The sequence below is a fragment of the Watersipora subatra genome, chromosome 10 (assembly GCF_963576615.1).
Source record: "Watersipora subatra chromosome 10, tzWatSuba1.1, whole genome shotgun sequence".
NCBI classification, from domain to species: Eukaryota; Metazoa; Bryozoa; class Gymnolaemata; order Cheilostomatida; family Watersiporidae; genus Watersipora; species Watersipora subatra.
The window spans coordinates 47454403-47476724 of NC_088717.1; the positions used below are offsets into that span (position 1 = coordinate 47454403).

The 22322-nt window shown below is 33.9% G+C and overlaps 1 protein-coding gene across 1 annotated transcript; it reads right to left on the minus strand.

The window, feature by feature from the left end:
• Nucleotides 1-135: 135 nt before the first annotated feature.
• On the minus strand, nucleotides 136-14628 carry LOC137407159 (uncharacterized). The gene is made up of 7 exons (XM_068093760.1): nucleotides 14399-14628; nucleotides 10114-10246; nucleotides 8006-8037; nucleotides 3531-3637; nucleotides 1937-2076; nucleotides 684-780; nucleotides 136-233 (listed from the first exon to the last, which is right to left on the minus strand). Exons 1-7 carry the CDS (start codon nucleotides 14626-14628, stop codon nucleotides 136-138), a joined length of 837 nt encoding a protein of 278 aa, XP_067949861.1.
• Nucleotides 14629-22322: the final 7694 nt, after the last annotated feature.

Sequence of the window (22322 nt, forward strand, 5' to 3'; positions counted from 1 at the left end):
CGAGAGATTCATCTAACACCATAAACAATATTATAGTAGATACTGCAATCAGTTTTTCACTTAGTTTGGAACAAGGGCTAACCAGTTGCACTGCCAGTTTGCATCGTTATGTCGATGTAATTACAACTCTTGTGGCTAAGCAGAGCTGTCGAAAGATAGGCTTGTGTGGTTTCCTTCCTTCATTTTACGCTTTCTCTCAAGTATGTTCGCAATTGGAACTTCCTGCCAGTTGCCTAAAACATTTTATTCGTCTCAAGCACAGCAAACTCCTAGACAAACTTTATATAATAGTTCAGTGAGGTCTTGCTTTTTTAGTTTAACTTAGTTATAATATCACCTGCAGTCACGGCGGTGGCCATAGCTAATCAATCAATAGCTAATCAACTATAACCTTCCTATCGAAAAGCCCAGTGCAAGTTAATTTCAGGTCACATTCTTCAAAAATTTAGTTATACATGTATTATTATATTATCTATTTTGTACATTGGTAAGTTAGATTTTCTTAACAGCCGATATTTAGTCCAATCAATAATCTGCATAAAACACTAATTTGTTCATGTCCAAACTAAGTGTTTACAGTTTGTTCAAGAATGTAACTTGAACTTTTTTAGCTCAGAGCTGATAAATTACCCTTGCTGACAGTTGTAAACACTTTATCTGCGTATGTTCGCTTTGGTACTCACCTTTTTCTTCATTCTCATACCACTTCCTCTGTGCTTTGTTCTTCCTCATTTCCCGATACTTGTTCAGCAGAGCTTGGGTCTTCGGGTTTGTTTTCAACTAAAATGAATAAGGATGCTCATGCATGTCTGTTAAATAGCTAATGTAATTGAAATGACCTATATATATATATGTGTGTGTGTGTGTATGTATATGTTTGATTAAATTAAGTGTTATGTTATGAGGATATTTTTTGTTACGGTTTGTATATTTATTACCAATTTATTACTGTTATCATGTTTATTACTGTTATGCTTGCTTAGTGCTATTAATATGCTTATTAGTATGTTATTAATGTTTGTTACGTTATTATTAAGTTTATTAGTATGCCATTAATATGTTTATAAATGTATTGTTAAAAAAGTTATAATCATCAATGATCAAGTGTCCTCGGCGGTGTTGCCCGAGTGAAGAATGCAGCTTGAATTTCTAATTTTTATTCTAGTAATAAACAAATAAGCCAAACAAAGACATAAGATAAACATTACTTTCAGCAGTATGTTAAAGTAAAAGGCAATTCAGATCACATTTCTACCACCATCACATTCTCTTCATGGGGCCCCACTGAGGCTCACTCTTAAAGTTTCTGTTGTCAGTCTAAAACCAATGCATCCATTTTGGACGAAATTATAGGTCGCTGACATTATATTAGCTAGAGTCCCACAAAAAGTTATGCAGCCAATCTAAAATATATATATATATCTCAAGAATTTTTGAGACCCAAATATTTTTTTGACCTAAAATTGGAGGGAGGATAATAAAATCCACACGCAAATTTTCAGAGAGATTACTTAATCAGTGGTTAGTTCCTATAGAAGACCCGCAGACAAACAGCTAATTATTCAAGTATATATGTTGAGGTGTCTGTTATTATCAGCTGTAAATGTATTAGTAGGTTAATAGCCTATTTATTACTTTGCTTTTAAAATGTTTAGCACCGGCTTATTACAAAATTAATCATGTTTTTAATGTGCTGCAGGCAAGCACACAATTGCAATAAAGCAAGACATACTAATTATCTATACTTTGTGCTTATAGCATGTTTAGGGTATATACTATATAGTATGGCTTGAAAACCTATGAGATATTAGCATGTGTTTTGATGCAAGCAGAGTTTCATCTATTTCTTGTGGTGGTTTTTTGGTTTACGCACACACACATAGTTCAGTGTTGAGTTCAGGCAACTAGGCGTTGCTAATTTGAGCATCTTTCTCACCTGGTGTTCCCAAGAAGTGACTTTGGTCATAGCATCACGCATGCCAACGCTCACATCAGATGCACTCGCTGATAATGAGTCATGCGGTTTGGCCACTGGTGGCAGGCTGAATTTGTGGCAGCCTGGTTCATGTAGGGAACCTGAAATAAGAGCCCATCAAATAGTTTTACCTGACCTTCTTTATTGCTGTAAAGCTCTAATAGATTTATAATACACAACCTAACCTGGTGACTGCTGCATAAATGTTTATAACGATACACAATTTAGCACAATGACGTATAGTAGTGTGCAGTGATCGTATATGTAGTAGCTCATCACAGTGATATGATGTGATTTATATCAGTATAGAAGAACATATTGTATAACAAATCACGGAAACTTTTAACAATTTTAGTTAAGTATTACTACTGAATGCTTGGTGCAGCACAAGAAATGAAAAAAGCTTTAAGATGAAAAATTTATTTTTAGTTTGCAGTGTTTTTACCAAATGTATTTGAGTAACTTTAGCCGCTCTAAATCTTTACTGCAATAAAAGTCATGTCTGTCCCTTATGAAGGCAACGTTTGGAAAAGATTGCGTCAGCGTCATGGTCACTCGCACAATTATGATCTTTAATCGTGTTAGGTGAAGCGCAAAACATGCTATTTTAACCACTCGGCATTAAAGTATGGCGGGTGTAATAAGTATGGTGTGCACAATTATTTTGTAGTATAGCAAAAATTTAGGTTCTATAGGAAGTAAGACTATATGGCATGTAAAAATCGCCATTTAAAAATGAAAATTGTGGTGGAATAATAAATCAATAACATCGTTACAGGATTAGATGCAACCTTTAATGCTACGAAGTTGTCTATTTCTGTTTATTAAGGAGAGGACAACTACTTAGTACTGAGCTATTATGCAAGTCCTCTAATTAAAATTGTGTGGCTTTTAAGTAAAAATCCTTGTGAGATTATATACCACCATGCCTGTCAGCCATGTATATTTTTGTGTAATGCAAACACTGTATCATTATTTGAGATGGCATCACAGGACAATGTTTGATCTATTCTGTCAATGCAGAATCTTTTAGTAATGACATACTAAAGATTTAGCCGTCACTAAAATTTCACTAAAACTTTTTTCATAATACATTTATGACAAAAGTTTAACTGAGATTTTTGTCAAGGTTTGTAAGTATTATCTCAAAAACTGTTCTTCGTCAAGTTAGTAAATTAAGGTCTAACAGCAATTAAAAGTCTGCATGATTTAGCTGGCCCACTAAGACCATTTTTTAGTGACCTCTCACCCTTTGCAGCAGCAGCCACCCTTTGTGGCTGCTTTAAAATGGTGCAAATATTTGTATGTCAAGTATTGATGCTGCTGTCTTGTCCACAGAGTTGTTGAAAATTAGATTTGTCAAACTGTTAGGAATTGACAGCGTAACCATTCCTGACACCTGACTAAAAACACTGGGCCATCAACATCTGAATAACCTTTGTATGGACTTTTAGAAAAAAAGTGTGCAATATCAATTATATAAGTATGACAGTGTTTTTTTAATAAAATGCTTTAAAATAACTGTGAAAAAGATGAGTAGTGGCACTTCTCTTACCTACACACCGACATCTTACAACGATTTGAGTCCTTGGTTTAGATGATACAGAGCTCATTCTAGGAGGTTTGGCACTGAGTTGGGGTTTCGGTGGATAAAGAGGGGTTCTGTAAAAAAGTAAATGACCAACTTGTGACATCATAGATAGCTTTTAATAATCAAATTTTATGTCAGCAACAACAAACATAATTTCTGTTTGTAATATTAACTTTCAATAAAGAAGCTAGTGGTAGTCTTGGTCAAATAAACTTATTTGAAACAAAATGTTTTGGCCAGACAAACACCGAATCTCATATCATCGGTAATGTAAATGTAAATAATTTATCAAAATATTTTACTTCAAATCTATGCTAGTGTCTTGACAATCTACTGTACCAGAAGAGAAGGTTAGCCTATTGATATAGTGCAGACAATAATGAATTGGTGCAGGTGTAAAGACCCATGCACACCATAGCTCAAATCAACGTTTAGTTGTGCGATGGCCACAGCGATTAGCTGTTTTGACATCATCACCAACGATAAGGTGTACACACTACCGGCGGTTAGCTGTAGGTGACTGCCAGCAACAACCAATTAAAAATTTTAAAATTGCATTGGTAAAAGTATGGGTCCTTTTGTTATCTTTTAATTATCTGATTACGTAATTCATCACGTCATTGGTCATTCTTTGTCATGCTTGCGAATTTGAATTGACATCTACCTTCACAACCGTTGAAATTTCAACCGGTATGGTCAACAAACAGTCAATAAATGTGCTAATAGTTGCGATCATCGGTGTCAAAGTTCGACATGTTGAATGTCCATCGCATCGTCGCTAGCAACGACTACATTGATCACTCATCACAAAATGGCATCATAGCAGCCCGTCATTGCGGTGCATTGCACAGCTAGTTGTCGATTTGAGCAATTGTGGGTCTGTCACAAGTTAGTGTGTTGGTCTAAAAGACTGAAGGCTGCGAGTTCGAATCCTGTTTGATGAAATATTTTCCTAGCTTCCAAAAGTGGCTTCAGACTGACATGACTCTTATTATAATAAAGTTTGTTCATCATTATCACAGACTCTGCGAAATAGCTTTTTATTGATTAACTATCGACCAATAACTAAACAAAACAGAAACAGAGAATAATAGATACAGACGGCTTGTATTATATATATATAGCAGAGATAACTTACTCGTTTAATTAACACCAGACTCTAAATTCATAAGATGCTTTAAATAATTTATTTTGTGTATATTTATTCTTCACAAACAAAATACAGCCCTAACATGCAACCTACATTTTTTTGCGAATTCACAGATATTGAAATAAATTGTTACACTGTATGTTACACTAAAGTGATACAAATCAAAATGAACATTAAGATAGGCGCTCAGCAAGAATGAGCCGAATTATATTCTGCCTGTTGACAATTGACTAGAAATGCTGTCTGTGCTCTGCGATGTCTGCTGCTCAAGCATGAAAGGACTGGTGATGATTATAGCCAGTTACTTTGGGAAAATAACTTTTTTATAAAGCTCCAACTACCTCCTCGTGAGAGGAAAAAATTTAGCCATTTACTCATAGCTCTACTCTTTAGCAACAGCTGCATGTCAGCATTCGTTCATAAGCACGATCAAAGGAGCAGATTCTCGCTGGTCGAAATTATGGTCAAACTTATAATGCTCCTTCTTTACAATATAAAACAAATTTTATTATAATATAGCAATGTCGATCTATCTGTCTGAAACCATGGTGAGAGCATTCAAATAAAATACTGCCTCGTATAGGGATCAAGCCTAAATATTCAGCTTACCAGCAAAGCACACCAACAACTGTGCCACACAACCATTTTGCTGCATCATGAAATAAGTGTGCATATACTTACTACACATGACAATCTTTCATACGCGCTGAACTGCCAGTGTTTTAGCCCTTATAAAAAACTCTGTCATCTAAATGTTCGTATTGAAATTTATAACTGGTCTATTCCGTGTAAGATTTTTTTATTAGTGGCATAGCAAGGATATGTTTTATTGTAACAACAATAAACTAATCTTATCTATGTATTTTTATGAGAGAATCTGAAAGACCGTTCTGTCAGTTACTTAGTGATATTATCAATGAAGATGAGCTTGCACAAAATTTCAATTGATTTTATTAGAAAGTACAAGATTTTTCTATCATTTGCGATTGTTTTCAATGTTTGAGGGTGTGTGATTGTCGGGATGTTTGAAGATTAAAATTGACAAAACCTGATCACGGTTAAAACGCTCAAATAAAGCGAATGCGTGAACACAAACCTTATAGTTGCAAAGGGACTGACAGAATAGAAATGCGCAACGCAGCAACTAGAATGCAATAGCCGATATCAACTATAGCAACGATACCAGCTGGTGAGATCATTTTGTATATATTTTTTTCTGAGCATTTCAACTGCGGCCAAGGTTTTTTTGGTAATAATATTGAAACATCCTGGCAGTCAAGTCACCTCAAATATCAAAAACAATAATAAATGATAAAAAATGTGATTCTTTCTGATAGAATCTACAATAATCTTGTGTAAAATCATTTTTAAGCCCTTTTTTTATTTAAGTTGGTAGTCTTTTGTTTACGACAATTCTTTTAACTTTTGACCTCTTTATTTTGCAGGTATTAAAAACATTACAGAAAACAGCTATAACGATCAGATTAAATTGGTTTGCATTTTATAAATAGAGTATATATAGTGCTTTTTAGATTTTATATGGCTGCCCCAAAATTACCTCTGAAAAATTTTCAATCACACTGTTCTGCATTGCTGACAGAGTTAAAAAGATTATTTGTTTACAATTTCTTTAATAACTTCAAATAAGGTTCACAAATAGCTGCCGTGTCGAGCCATTGCTTGAATAGAAACTCTCAGATTGGTGTGAGTTTATTACTAGTGGTGTAGCTACTAGCATCTTAGTTTTACACAAAGCTACACAAAACACAAGCAAAATGTCATCAGATTTCTTCCTTCTCGTGACCTCAAGATCTTGCGCCAACTTGGAAATTTTTTGCCAGTTTTTTTGCAGTAAAGCATGCTTATATATTTATTTAGTTTACACATAAACTGATTTTTGATAAACTTGAGTTTTGCTTTTAAGATCAACAAAAAAATACCAAATATTTTCCATAGCAAATTAAAGCAGATTATATTGTAAATGTGCACATATAAAAATGAGCCATCCATGTCCAAAATATTCCAACAAGTCTGTTTCTGAGTGACAATCTTAGTGACTAACTAAAATGAGGTGCAGTTTAGTCAACCAAAGCTTGGCTAGTAAATTTTTAAAAATTTTAGAAGTAGGAAAATATTCTATTCTCATTTTTTATTGTAGCAACTCAAGCTATAAATAAGTGGATTAGCTGTGTTTGAATGAAATAATTTAACACACAAAATTTAAAAGAGGAAAAAATATTTTTTCTATTAATTGATTTGGACTTTACAACTATATTTATCAAAGGTGAAATGCTATTGCCTAGAAGACAGAAGACAGAGTTGCAGTCTGCAAAGAAAAAGTTGCTAGTAAACTCTGGCTATTAGGCCTAAACTGTTCCACAAATTTTGTTATTTTACAGCAAACTACTCGGGTTATTAGGCGCATTGAATTGGACAAGTTCCAATTTGGTTTATCAAAACAGATAATTGTATTTATGTATAAGATGCTAAATTTTAGCCTTAAAATAGTAGTAGGCCCTACAGATTTTATCGTAATCACACAAATCAGTAATTAGCTGTTGAAATACAAGTTTACAAATGAATAAATGAATTTTAAAAAGATTTATCACAAAGTGAAACTAGATAGGTTTGGTCAGCTAAAGTAATTCTCTTACTATGATATAGTCAACTATGGTATGGAAGGGATTAAAGGTATAATTACCTGTAAAATTGAAAATTTAACTTTAAGATATTGAAATACAATAAGAAAGAAAAAATCAGAGTTTAGCAAGGAAGTTTACATGATCTTGAAGCAATGCTAGAAATTAAAATTCTCTAAAAGGAAAAAAACTGATTAATAATTTCATTTTCGTTAGAAATGCTAAAAAAAATTTTAAAAGAGAACAGCCATAGATCAGTGATTAGTAGGCCTACGCCGTCATTGGTTGCAGGTTAAAAACTATTGGTGGTGTTGGGAAGGGCATACAACCACAATTACTCTTCTGCACTAGCTATCTATCATGCAAGTATTAATACAAGACATGGCTGGCAGCAGCAACCTTACAATGAGTGGGAAAAACTTGTAGAAGCAAAAAAATGTATGTACTCTAGTTGATATTTTGTTTTCCTAAAAATAGAAGATGGTAAAGTCTGCTAGAGAGCCTATTCTATTCACTACCTAAGGAAGAAACAGTGGTCATGCAGAAGATGACCATACGCAGTCAAACCAAATACTTACTCTATTCACTACCTAAAAAAGAAACAGTGACCATACAGATGATGGAAATACGTAGTCAAGACAAATACTTACTCGCTCTTCGCAGGGTACAACTTTTCTTCCTTCTGTAATAAAAATGCGAAATGTTAAACATATACTATAAGTACAGCAGATAAAAAAGCTTACACTATTTTTGTAATCTGGTGAAAAACAACTGACTTATTTTACTGACCACTCTTCAGAGCAGCAGTGACTGTTAGTTAGCTTTCAGAAAATGTGAGCACTGTGCACACATCTTAAAGATGTTCCTTAGTTTTCAAGTTAATAGTGGAAGTCCGCTATTCATACAACTTCTCAGGCTATCACTCTATTCACATTACAAGTCTCTTAAACAGATGTCAGCATGTTGTCAGCAAACACTTGTTAAAGTTTACTCCGATGAATAGCTTTTAGTTTGGCTGCTAGTGAACTATTGATTTTTTCTTATTTCTGAAAGAGCTTCAACAATGTGATGTTGAAGCTCTGGATATTTTTATGTTATTCAGAGTAGAAGAGAATGGATGAACAAAAGAAGACAATATCTTATGCCTCGACTATACCAGGTGTCGTAAAATAACCATAAGAAACACTCGATGATTTTGCAGCAGTACTGCTCCCTAGACTGGTATTGACGGATATCAAATAGCTCCACTGTTTACGTTCTGGTTATTCGTATTCAAAGCGAATGTTAGAAAGTCATTTCAAAAGTAAATAAGTTAATTTATTTTGGTGCTGCAACATCATTTAGTATTCATAAAGTCTATTCTAGGTTGGAAGGTAATAAAAAGAAGTATACCGAGCATATTGATTATATCGCCCAACGTCAATGTCTGTCCGTCTGTCCGTCCTATAATAATCTATGATAGTTAAATGACATTTGTGGGCTTCAGGATAAAATGATAACTGTTAGTCAAAAACAGCCTAATGTCTGCTGACACTCAAAGAGCTCACTGAAACTCATATTATATTGGGAGTTGCCTCGGGTTGCTCGCATTTTTTCATACATGCTATGTATATTAAAAAAGAAGCTAAATATTAATAATGCTTTATATAATATTTTGAAATACATAACAATATACTTGAAGTAGACAAAGAATAATTGCTTTTGAATTAAATTGCAACACCAGTTTTTTTTCATTTTAGTTTATATATGGTATCTTAGCTCTAAGACACCATAGCTCTAATGTATATCGAGACACCGTGAAAGAACATTGACACCGCGTGATTCTCTACCTGGTATCACTTTACTGAATAATGACAAATGAGAATGATATCGCAGTGTAGTGAACCGCAAGGCTTTGATGAACTCTATTTGAAAACTAAACATTGCAGTTATTACACGCTTGCTAAGCGAGACTTCAGTATCGAATTTAAAATCATTGACGTCAGGTTTTCACAAAGAAATGATTGATTTTAGATCGCAAACGTAGAAAGTAGAAAGAAAGCCTTACCTCGCATTTCTAGGCTAACTAGTTATTCTGGTCTAGTATCGAAGTGATGACACGGTGTAAAACTTGAGTTTGATTGCAGTAAATACTCAGGGTATGAAAAACTATTTGTTCCACAAGAAAAATATGTAAATCATCGTTCATTTATGCAACTCAATGCGGAACTTATATATTAATCTCTCATCCTTTGTTAACCATGTATTGATTAGAGTATATAGCTTCACGAACTCTTTTCATGAAGCCATCCCTGTATATCCATCAGACTGAGCTCTTACAGTATCAGCAGTCACATCTAAGATTTGTAGGTACAAATGGGTAGGATCAATCCGTCTACACGCTAGCTAAGGCTTACTCTGTGAAATTGTTTCTAGATTCAACTTCTTCTAGAATCAACTCTTTCCATATTTAACTTAAAATAAAAATAGAGTTAGAATAAAAACTAAAATATAATAGATAGATATGTACCACTAGTTCATTTTGTCAAAATAGGCTAAATCATATTGTCGTGATTCATAGGTTTTTACCACGAGATCATATTGCTAAAGAATACAAATACAGCTCATATCATTAGAGCAGATATGTATGATGCATGTACATCTAGCTTATATTCTTAGAGTAGACACTTTGCAGTGTATGTACCTCTAGTTGATATTGCGAGTGTAGATATGTACAGCATGTGTACCTTTAGTTCATATGGTTAGAGTAGATACATACTGGAACAGAAGAGTCATCGTGGTAAGTTAGAAAAACCGGACCAGATATTCGAGTGACATAGGGACTAGAAGAACCATCGTCGTCCACAATCGTTGCTCTGTCATCATTCGCTTCAGCAGCTTTGCGTGCTGCCCTGCAATACCAAAAACTGTGCCATGTGGTTCATATTTCAATAGTTTATCCTGTAAGACACAGATTTTAATTGAATGCAGTAGTAAAAAAACGATTTGTAATTGGTTATGAATGCTATTTGTAAAGAATTATTGTTTGTCAACACTATTGCAGAGCTTATTCAACAATGAACAGTTTGTGTTCTACTAAAATGTAACGTATATTATATATTATATATTTGTAGAGTACATATATTGTAAAACTTTTTCCATGTTTTTATTTTAAACATATTTCCTGCATTTGCCTTTGCATGCACAAAGACAATTAAATTATAAAAATTAAAAAACTAGCTGAATGCTCAGTGGTGCCCAGGTAACAAAATAATTACCCAATGAGTTAGAGTAACTAACTTCATAAATTTGAAACAGTAGCTGGTTGAAACTAGCTTAATGATTGGTACGTTACATTTTGTGATCAATTATGCTAGTTAATAGCCCTAAGCGCTTTAAAAGTAAGTATTTCAATCGATGTAATGAATGTCATCACGATCACGACATTTTTATGGTCAGTTGTACGATTTTGATGTAGTAGTTCCAATTGCTGGTTTTCAGACCTGGAGGTTCCAAGATCAAATCCTCATAAAGCCGATTTTTCATGGCTAAACTTTAATTGCTATAACTGGAAAGATGGAACTCCATTTATATATATATATATACATATATATATATTATATATATATATATACATATGTATATATATTAGCCAAATGTGCGGTGTTGCACGGGTGTTAAAAACCGCTTATCAACAATAGTAAATAATGTAATTGCCTGCCACTTGCCATTAGCCTGGCACATTGCCAATGAGTAATTTGAGTAAGCTATTATCCGTAATAAGAGCTGTGAGAGCTAGCTTTAGTTACGTTGCATAACACATAGTGATATGCGTATTTTGCTATTTGCGATAATGTCTCATATTGCCTAATGAATCCATTGCTTCTTGTCTAGCCGAATCAGTTAGGATGTCACCTCGTCAAAGGGAGGTCCCGAGATCAAATCTAACACAAAGTAGATCTTTCATTCCTAGATTTAACAGCTATAGCTGGACAAACCGAAGGAACAATTTATATATATAGATATATATCGTAAAAACACTAAATTGAACACCGCCGATATTTGAACGCTACTTCTATTGGACTACCTATATGGAAGAAGGGTTAGAAAATAGAACGCCACTTCCATTTGACCGCCACTTTGACAATCTTTGATTTTTACGTACTCATAATATCAGGTGATCAGTAAAAAAGTGTCCACAAAATCGTATTAATAATGAGCCGTTTAAATCAAAAACAATTAGCTCTCTTGTTGACCAACCTCCAAGCCTTTCGTTTTTTTTTCGTAAAAAATTGAAAGCAACACAATAGAAATAATTAATAACTGTTTAGATGCAAATATCGATTAGTTCAGTGGTGCAGGAAAAGAGTTGTGGTCAGAACACATTGTGGGAGGTTTCAGACAACCAGAAGATGTTCGTTCTAAAAAGCAACAAGCAGAACTCAGCTGGTCGAGCAAACGATGTAAAGATTTTTTGGTTTTAAAAACATTGATTTTTGTTTCTGTATGTATTTTATAAGTAACTATGATTCGTTTATCTTGCTAATTTATAAATATATATTTGTGGCATTTGATAGACTATCATGATATAACTTATAAATTTGTAGATTTAAAGCATATTATTTGATAGTGTCATTGCGGCAGTCTCATCTTACAATAAATAAACGCTTGTAAATCCTTTTCTATTGCACATAGAAAGCTAGTTTTGGCTGCAAACTGTAGCAAAAATAACAATGTGTGCAATGAATTTTCATGCAAAATTGTTAAATATAGATATAAAATAAAATTATGTTTTCAAATTTAAAACAAAATAAAAGTTGAAAGCTCCAACAAATTGCAAAGCAGGACACAGGTTATAATATCATCGCAGGTAAATTGCAAGAAATCGATTGAGATATTTTTCGGTGTCTCAATGCATATATATTTGTTAAAAGATCTTTGACAAGATACAGGAAAGTTAGCATATCAACTGGTAGAAATATGTTTCAGTTTTTCAAAACATGTTATTAAGAGCTTTTTAATAAAGTAAAGGAAAGTTAGCATATTTATTGCATCCAAAAAGGTTCAATATTACTACACCGGAAAGAGAAGGCAAAATATAGGCGACATTAATTTCACTTGTCAAAGGGCTAAATTTATCTTGCCAAAATGCAGACGAGCCAAATTAAAAATACAATGACACCCTCTATTTGAACGCTACCTCTATATAACCCTCCCTTTGAATGAAGGGTTGAAAAATGGAGAAAATGGAGCGCCATGGCAAAGAATTATCAGTTTTGCAGAATATACATATATAATTAAAAAAATAGTTGTACTTCTTTTCTCAGCTACTGTCAGCTTCATAACTTGTCTTGTCAACTGCCATTAGCAGCCTGATAATTGAAAAGACAGGTTTTTAAACTTTCAAAATAAATCGTAAAAACTTTTACATTTTCAAGCTTGAAAATGGCTGTAGTTAATGTTTGTCAAAAACCTATTTTACGTTAGCAATTTAGATTAGAAACAAAACCTGTCTCGTTAAAAGGGAACTGAGATAGACATGTTTTACGTTGACTGCTTTTGTTATAGTTTGACCTGAAAAATACAGCTAAAATAATTTGTTTCCAGTTTGGCATATAGGTAAAAGCATTTTAATTTCATGACCCAGTATTTTAATAGATTCTAGTTCTTCAATATCAGTAGTAACATTGACTTGCTAACACTGCTAACACTTGTTAACACTGCTAACAATGTTGCCTGTTGCTTGTATTGTAGTTAAATGGTAGCAAAGGTTTTGTTTGCTTTGTGGCTCCCTATAGACCGGAGCTAACCTGAACCTTAAAATACTCTGCTAAGAGTACAAGAGTGCCTTAGAGATTGCGGTTACTGTTCAATTATAAAACCAGATCATAGAGCAATTATAGGAAAATATAAACTAGTTAGTTGAATGTTTTTAGTAAAGAATTCTAGATTTCACTTGTATTATGTTTTATTGGCTTGTGTTGTTATTATTTTTAAAAATCTTAGACCTTTTAAAGCTGCATATACTGTTGAAAAAAAGGTCAGCTAATGCGATGAAATGAACATCAGTAAAGTCTCAACTGATATCCCTATGAATCAAGCCATTACTGACTGATAAACCTGGCTGAAATCTACTCTACTCTGCTGATACCCTTCTAATGCTTTATAGCAAGGGAACTGTTATAGTATAAACTAGCCAGGAAACCGTGACTAATGCTAGTGTCTGGCATACATTGTATTGGGACCTCAGAAATGTTTTTCCACGTGTAAAAATGTTATGTATGTAAATATTTTATACATTGTTGTTAGCTGACCAATGCAATAAATAGTGTCGTTTTCACTTAACAATTTCTTTTCAAGTTTTTGTAGGTAGTTAGATTGTAAATGATCTTATGCAAGTCAGCATGTTTTTAACAACGTACAACCGCTTGCATCAAATCAAATTTTTAAAAGAATTTTAAATTTTTTTAATTTTCAAATTTTTTAAAAAGATTATTTAAATGTGTAAATTTTTGTAACTCTTAGTAAAAAATAGATTAATATTTAATAGTTTAGAAAAAATAACATCTATGGCAAAAATATTACTATAAATAAAAACATAACTTGGAACTTCATGTGGTCATGTAAAATAGAAATGTTCATTTATAGTAATAAGTTTCATTTTGTCATTGTGTGTATCTGTTATTTTGAATTTCTCCAGTTTTTGGCCAATTTTATTCAAACCTTACTACAGCTTCGTGCCTTCCAGTGGATCACTAAAATAGATCCACGAGCACTTCAACAGATTGCTGGTTCTAAAACTTCATCTGGTTTAAAAGGGCCAGCCTTTAAACATTTACCTACAGGCTTTCTAATGAAAATAAGAGAAATTTCAGACATATTCAGGCTTACTGTTCGTTAAACAACCATGTCACTAACCATAGAGTTTAGTTACATGTAATTGCCTCAGCTGATACCTGCTGCATACTGGTCAAAGCCAAACTTGCATTGAAAAACCCAAATGGTAAAGACATTTCATCTAAATGAGTTATTAGGAATGAACGAGTTATTAGGAAAAGAGTTACCTTCTCTTCCTTCTGCTCGCGCGCATGTAACGCCTCAGCTTGTGGATGATAAAAAGGAGGATAAAGCTGAAGTAGATGATGCTCACAGATGGGATGATTATACAAAGAGACACATTCCTGATGTCGCTGAAGAAGAGCTTGATCTCTTCCCATACAGTGAGCTCTACGTAGACTTCAGGTGTTGTGCTTATGATTATAGGAAGAGGCTCATTGTTGAGAGTGTAAGCCATGTCTTTACTCTCGCTGATTTAACTCTAAAAAAGTTAAATAGTTCATGCAGTTTTCTTAAAATTTTTAGTCGTCAAGAATTGTATTTCATATCGCAAGTTTAAAATCTAATTTCGAAATCTACACTCACTACGTTCATGTGTTGCAAACAATTAGAAAAGTTACTGCTTGGTTAAAAAATTTCATAGAAATGGTTACATAATAGCAAGCTGGCTTTAAATAGAGTTTCTTGCAGTCTTGAAAAGTTCCAACTATTTATTATAAAAATTAATTCTTATATCTGCAAATTCTTGTCATCTTTAATTAATAGATAATGACATTGAGTTTAGATGATGCAAAAAGATAACACTCGCTCGTGTATACAGTTTGTTTAGCAAAGTTAGCAATCATGAAAACTAATTTTTTGCCAATGAAGGGCTTTTAGGTTCAACAAAACAATTTTGTTTCTGTAATTAATAGCGACTCTCTAACAACATAATAAAAATGCTAAAGTGTGCAAAACAATTTTCAAGTTAACTTATGCTCACTGTTTCTACACTATCTATAAATCAAAAGCAAGGTAAAGGCAAAAATTACTTATGCAGTCTTGAACATTCAACCTTTAAATTTATGATGCAGCAAACAGCATATATTACCTATGCCTAGATGAGGGAATTCAGGCAGCTCTAAAAGTCATCTCCATGCAGCAGTTGAAAGATTCATGAAAGCTTTGAGTTAACCCGCGTTCAGTTAGCAGACGAACTTGTGACTGGTCTTAAGCGATAGGCAGTATTTCAAAGCGCAGACAGCGCCAAACAGTTGTAGAGGAGAAAGATTATAACATGGAATGGATTTATTTTTCAACTTAATGCAGATCAATATTTTATATATATAGCAGAGGTTATTTGCTTCCTGCGCAAATGAGAAAGCAACTAAAAGCATATTGTTTAATGTTCATTAGAATATGCGTTTTATTTTACTGGGATCAATAATTGCCAAGCCAGTGGTTGAACGACTTTTAGAGTTACACCTGGATGCTGCCAGTGCACTTCACTGCTGTTTGTTTGGTAAAACCAGCACTCTTAAATTTAAAAGCTGCTAAGTTCAAAAAGCCTAAATATATATATTTTGGTTATAGTTTTTCTCTGAGTTGTTTCGTCTATAAGCATGCTGTCTATAAAATTGATATTAGATAAACATTATGCTATTTGAAAGCTTTTATAAAACAGAAATTTAACTGCAGAAAATTAAAGTACATTTTTAGTTTACAGACTTTCATTAAAAATTGAAAAAATTGTCATCTGACCCTTGAGTGACCTTAAAAACTACGAGGGCATAAAGGCAGTAATAAAGGAAATGCCTGTTTCATAGATCTTTGAAGCTGAAATAGAAAAACAGAAACCAATAGTGCGACTAGCAATAAGATTATGGGGTACTTGAACAGACGAAACCAGCAACACCTTATGAGCGGCAGAAAAACTGAGATACACACATCTAATTTGTGAAATGTGAGAGTTTTATTTGGGTTTTTTAAAAAAGATGCTGACCCCTATGTAACCAACAGCTTTAGCCGTGCTTATTTTTTCAAAAGGTGAGTCAATTAGCAGTAACTCTGCTATTCGGTTACTATGGTCACTAGTATGGCCACGGTGTGGCGTAATCGATTGCATTTGCTAGGATAGTTACAATCAATGCTTATATGCTGAACAATAATTGATCAACTCTGTCAGTGCTTGGATGAACCAAAAAGATCTGTGAAATGGATGTTGCTCATTTGTAGACATGTATGGGCAATCTATTTATATAACTTTGTATTGGCATTAGTAATTATCAATGAAATGATGTTTTTGTTACATGCCAAATGAACAAATGAACAGAGCAGAAATCAGGAATTATTGAGGGAGCTGAACAAACATGTTTTAAAAATTAGTAATATACTACTACTAGCTGTGCTACCCGGCGTTGCCCAGGTAATAAAAATCAGCTCTTAAACATTGAGAAGTAATGAGAGTTGCATGCCCCACTTACTATTAGCCTGGTACATTGCCAATGGAAGATTTGATTACCTTAAAAGGTTGACTTGCAATACAATTCACATCACAGGTATTTGGTACCAAAAGATTCACAATGTCTTACTCTGTTGTGTTGTAAGTGCCAAATATGTGGAAATGTGATTACAAGCTCTTAAAAGCTCAAAAACGAAAAGCCGCAGTAGATTGGAATTTCTTTAATTCGATGACGTAACCACGAAATTTGGTTATCGTCTTGTCACGTATGTTCTCACGTGAATTGAAAGGCCAATAAAAAGCTCAATATAAAACTTATCGTAGTACTAGTTTATGACAAACACTTCGGGTTTTACCGAAGACCCCGTATCAAATATAGATGCTCGGCACTTTACAGTTTTGTTTCGGCATTATTCAATCGTCAAGTCGTAATCTGATCATGTGGCCCAATCCGTTTTGGAAAGGGAATCCAAACTATGGCGGTCTCATGTAGTTGCGATTTTTTGTTCGTTTTTGAGCTTTTAAGAGCTGGTAATCACCTTTTCACATATTTTGCACCTACAACACAACAGAGTAAGACATGGTCAATCTTTTCATATCAAATAACTGTAATATGATTTTTTTTGCAAGTCAACCTTTAATAATGAGGGTCAACAGCTTTTCGTGACGTTATGCTATGACCCTGCGTCATACGCAAAGCCGTTGGGTATTTGCTCCCATATAGCGATATATATCAGCTGGCGAAGAAATCAATCTCTGTGGCCTTGTTGGTACAACGCCGGATTTGCGAACGTAGATATAAGGTCAAACTATGTATCCATAAAATAACAGCTAAAAACCTAGCTGTCACTGACAAAGGAAATCTAAAATAAAATAATGAATTAATAATGAGGATTGAGAAACGGCAGCACTGACCAGCTTCAGAACTAGTCAAATCTAAACAGCTAATTATGAAATTTGTTATTTCTCCAATATTTTAAACCAGCTATTTTTATGAGAAGCTAGTCCTCTGTCACTCTTGAGCGTTGTGGGAGACCATCAGGTGTGCCAGCGCAAAGTATCAGTATATGTACAATAGTTCGAACATCTTGGAAGGTGAATGGTCCTGGTGTGCTGGGTAGCCAAGCCAAATTTCATGGGTTTGAACCGTGTGTGATGCGATATTTTTCCTAATCCCAGACTGTAGCTTTAGACATTATATGGTAGTAAAGATTATAGCAAAGATTTAACTAAGTCATTTGCGTGTATCAAAAACGAAAGTTTTAATAAAAAACTTTCAAATACTAATTTTTATGCAGAAAAAAAAGATTTGCTGGGCTCATTTTTAATATTACATGATTTTTGCTAATACTTTTAGGATTGCTGTTGAGCCAGTTGTAACAGATTAGCACCTGCATTCACAGGTTGAAGTTTGTACAATAATATGGATTAATCTGTTAGTTGTCTTTCCATTAATTACTCACATAGATGGGACTAAATACGGCAAATTTTAAAATAGGCCTACTGATGTTTTACACTAACGAGTTAGAGATAACCTTTAATTTTACCTTCTGAATATTGGAGACAATGCAAATGCATTGGTCTTCCCCAAAACTTTTCTTTGTTTTCGAACCAAGCGTGCGTACCTTATATCTATAGTTCAAAGTGAAACTACTATCAGGAATTTCCAGGCTCCTTTTGCAATGCAGAGGAAGGAATTTCCAATTTCCCTGAGCAGTTTCACATTGAACTCTTAATCTAATTCCATTGATCATGATCTGATTTGCGTGAAACAATTGCATGCAGGAGACTCGAGGCTAGTGCCACTATAATCAATAGGTGAGCAAATGTTTTTTGTAGTTGTGACTAGGTACTCTGTTTCTCTTGTATTAGAGGATCAATAGGCTTGTCGCATCTTCACATCTGAACTGATAGTGTCTCAGTTTTCAGTGAGTTATCGTAAGTAGATATTTGTTATTGGAATCAATGAATGTATATATTTGATCTTTTTAGGGATTTTTCTATTGGCATTGTTTACAAAATTCATTGACTCGGTAAAAAAAGTGTCAAATTGCAAACAAAAGTTATTATCACACAGCATCATATACAACGATATTCAACTAATACTGTTATACTTATGTTTTTGTTTAGATATTTCCATGTTTACTTATAAATAGTCCGAGTTCTTTACTGTTTAAGAGCAAGTAACATCCTTTTGAGATTTTGCCTATTGTTTTGTAATTTTCTATGCTAACTTGGTACATCTTTCAAAGAAGAAACTAGTGTGGTAATGAGTGGCTATGCTATTGCTTGGCAAAATTCTAGAAAGTTCTTTATAATATATTAATTGAAATCTACTTCATTCAGTCTCTTCCTACTGATTGTAACGTATATATTGGCCTATAAGAAAGTACTGAAAATGCTTGTGTGTGCTTCTTTGAATAAGTAATAGATTTACCACGGGAAATAAAAACGCTCTGTAAATTAACAACGTCACTCAAAATAAAAATTTTCATCAAATTACCTGCAATATCAAATGGTTATAGAAGTACTTCAACTGCATAAATAAGCTATAGCAACTAACATACATAAAAGGTACCACACATTGCTAAGATAATGTATATGACTACAATGAGCAAAAGTAATACCTGTACAATCGGGTGCATCGTTAGAGACCCATGAAATGATCTCTGTCAAATAACAAATAATCAACAGTCTCAAGGCCGCATTGCAGAGTATGATTTAAACTCTAATCTGCTTTTTTGAAAAAAAACATTTTAGCAGCATGGAGAGCTCAATTCGACAAATTTGCTGTATTTTTTTCTGTCATTAAAGCAAAGAGTTGCCCAAAGTTTGTTGTATCTTTTTACTGCAGAGTTTAGATTGAACAAAAACATGGCCTCCGAAAACTCATCTCCACTGAAATCTCTTCTAAATCAAGTGCTCGAGTGTGAAGTTTGCCTAGAGGATGGCAAAGAACTTAGAACACTAACCTGCTGTGAAAAACTAGTTTGCCTTCCATGCTTGGGTAGGTATTTGGCTTGCTCTCAAGCTCTGACATTTTACTCAACACTCTCATTAGCTGATCTACTGTACTGAAAAAAAAAAACATCTTTACAATTTATGGCGCTTGAATGTTGTTATGGGATTCATAAGTTGGAGGCTACAAATATGATGAAACAGCTTATAAAAAATTATATCAAATATTGTAAACATCCCGCATTATTATTAGTATAGAATAAAATGGCCTATATGCAGTTAAGTTAAAATGGTAACTTATAGGAGCTTTTGTTGTTCATCAGAAAACAGTAAGTAAAACTTTCTGTTGCTACAACCTTCAGTTCACTATCCTGACTCCCCTTCAGTCATAATAAATTACCAACTTTCAAAACCCGTTTGTTCAACTCACTTAATAGTTCCTGATTTTTGCCTTCTCATTTTTTTTCTTCATTTTGACATGTAATTAAAAACGTCATTTTGTTGATAATTACTGTTGCTAATAAAAAGGCTACACATACATACGTACATACGTACATACGTACGTACGTACATACATACGTACATACATACGTACGCATGTACATACGTACGTACATACGTACGTACATACGTACGTACGTACATACATACATACGTACATACATACGTATGTACGTACATACATACGTACATACGTATGTACATACGTACGTACATACATACGTACATACGTACATACGTACATACGTACATACATACGTACGTACATACGTACGTACATACGTACGTACATATGTACGTACATACATATGTACGTACATACATACGTATGTACGTACATACGTATGTACATACATACGTATGTACATACATACGTACGTACATTCGTATGTATGTACGTACATATGTACGTACATACGTGCGTACGTACATACGTACATACATACGTACATATGTACATACGTACATACGTATGTACATACGTACGTATGTACATACGTACATATGTACATACGTACGTACGTATGTATTTTATGTATGTATGTATGTATGTAATGTACTGTATGTATGTATGTATGTATTATATGTATGTATATATGTACGTACGTATGTACATACGAACATACGTACATATGTACATACATACATACGTACATACGTACATACGTACATACATACATACATACATACATACTGCAATAATTGCACTTGCACAATGCATCGTTAAGTAAATTGCACATTCTTGCTTCTTTGCATTATGTCCTAAAGAATGTTCGCCTTAGCTTAGCTAAGCTATAAGTAATGCTATAATTTTGTTATTATAGAAGTATGAATGCAGATGCAGCATTGTCAAAATATATGTAGTTATAGTTTTTGTGTTATGAGCATGCTGAAAAGCAAACATGTGCCAGTGTTTTTTCAATGTGTTGAATGGCCTTTAAAAAAACTCTGAGGTCGATGCGATTGCAGTGAAACCGCTATATAAACCTAACAAGAGGACTTAACTTTTAATCAGATAGCTTGCAGTGTTCCTATAGATTCTAAATGTAAGTTGCTATAGCGTTCTCACAACAACAATTCATGAACTCCTATAGATTCTAAATGTAAGTTGCTATAGCGTTCTCACAACAACAATTCATGAATGCGCTTATTGAGAGCAATTGTTCTGAATGCTTGTAAAGGTGCATTATTGAGTTGCTAATCAAACAGACATGACGTATATATACGTATATGATAAACAAAAGCTCTAAGATTGCCAATTGAGCCCAGCATTATCTGGAGTTGGCTTGCTTTCTCGTATTAAGCAAGCCTTAGGAAAAGGGTCGAGGTCTAGTAGTCTGCTATTATAACTTTCCCCTCGAATGGTCCATTAGTGCCGGTGATGGAGCTCAGTCTACTAAGCAGAATGTCATGAGTTTAGGTCTCAAATCATACAGTTTTTACGTTGCGCTTTAATCATCTCTTGCATAACGTTTTTGATGTGATGGCATCTAGCATGATTAGAAGCTGATCAAAGTCTTATAAGTAGACAGACATAAACAAGACTTGCAAAGTTTTTTAGCAAGAACCAGTATATACGACTTAGCTGATTAGCTAATAAGTTATTTGCTCTTTTTAGCCAAGTCTTCAGTCTCTCAGTGATTTGTCAGTCATTAAAGAGCTTCTCATTCACTCAATCGGTCAGTTAAATTAGTCAGTCAGTCAGTTTATAGATGAGTATAACAGACTCAAGATTTATGTTGTCAGCTAAAGTAAATAAGCTCAGCATCCTGAACATAAAAGCATTTGTCACCTTGCAAAAAACTGACCACTCAATTCACCAGAGCTTGTGCAAGATGCATGATATTAGGAGTTATGTTCTTTTGAAAAAAGGAAGAATAACTACTGTATCTTTTTAGTGGCGCATGATGTCCAGAGTGTTAAAAATTCAACTAATATATTGTTGCAGGAAGTTGGTTTGAGGATGCTAAAACTAAAAAGAAAGATGCTCCTGATTGTCCATTGTGCACCAAAACTCTGACAAAGAAACCAGAAGAGTACACAGTGAGCGAAGTGGTGCAGCAATTTCATACTTGGGCTCAGTCTCTGTATGACACCGTACAGCGCGGTATGAACATGGTGTAACAGTTTGTCGATGATAGAAAAAAGTGAATCAAGATTGTCTTGATAGATTTTATCAGTTACTGCAGGGTTACGGCAGCAGCAGGCTAGGTTTACGAATATGTGCCAAATAGCATCTGTTTGTATATAAT

What these genes read in the sequence shown, in the direction of transcription:
- LOC137407159 (XM_068093760.1), bottom strand. Translation starts at nt 14,628, where the DNA reads ATGGCTTACACTCTCAACAATGAGCCTCTTCCTATAATCATAAGCACA. An exon ending in GCGAGCAGAAGGAAGAGAAG is followed by an intron (nt 10,247 to 14,398) that starts GTAACTCTTTTC and finishes TTGGTATTGCAG; the next exon opens with GGCAGCACGCAAAGCTGCTG. An exon ending in TCACTTCTTGGGAACACCAG is followed by an intron (nt 781 to 1,936) that starts GTGAGAAAGATG and finishes TATTCATTTTAG; the next exon opens with TTGAAAACAAACCCGAAGAC.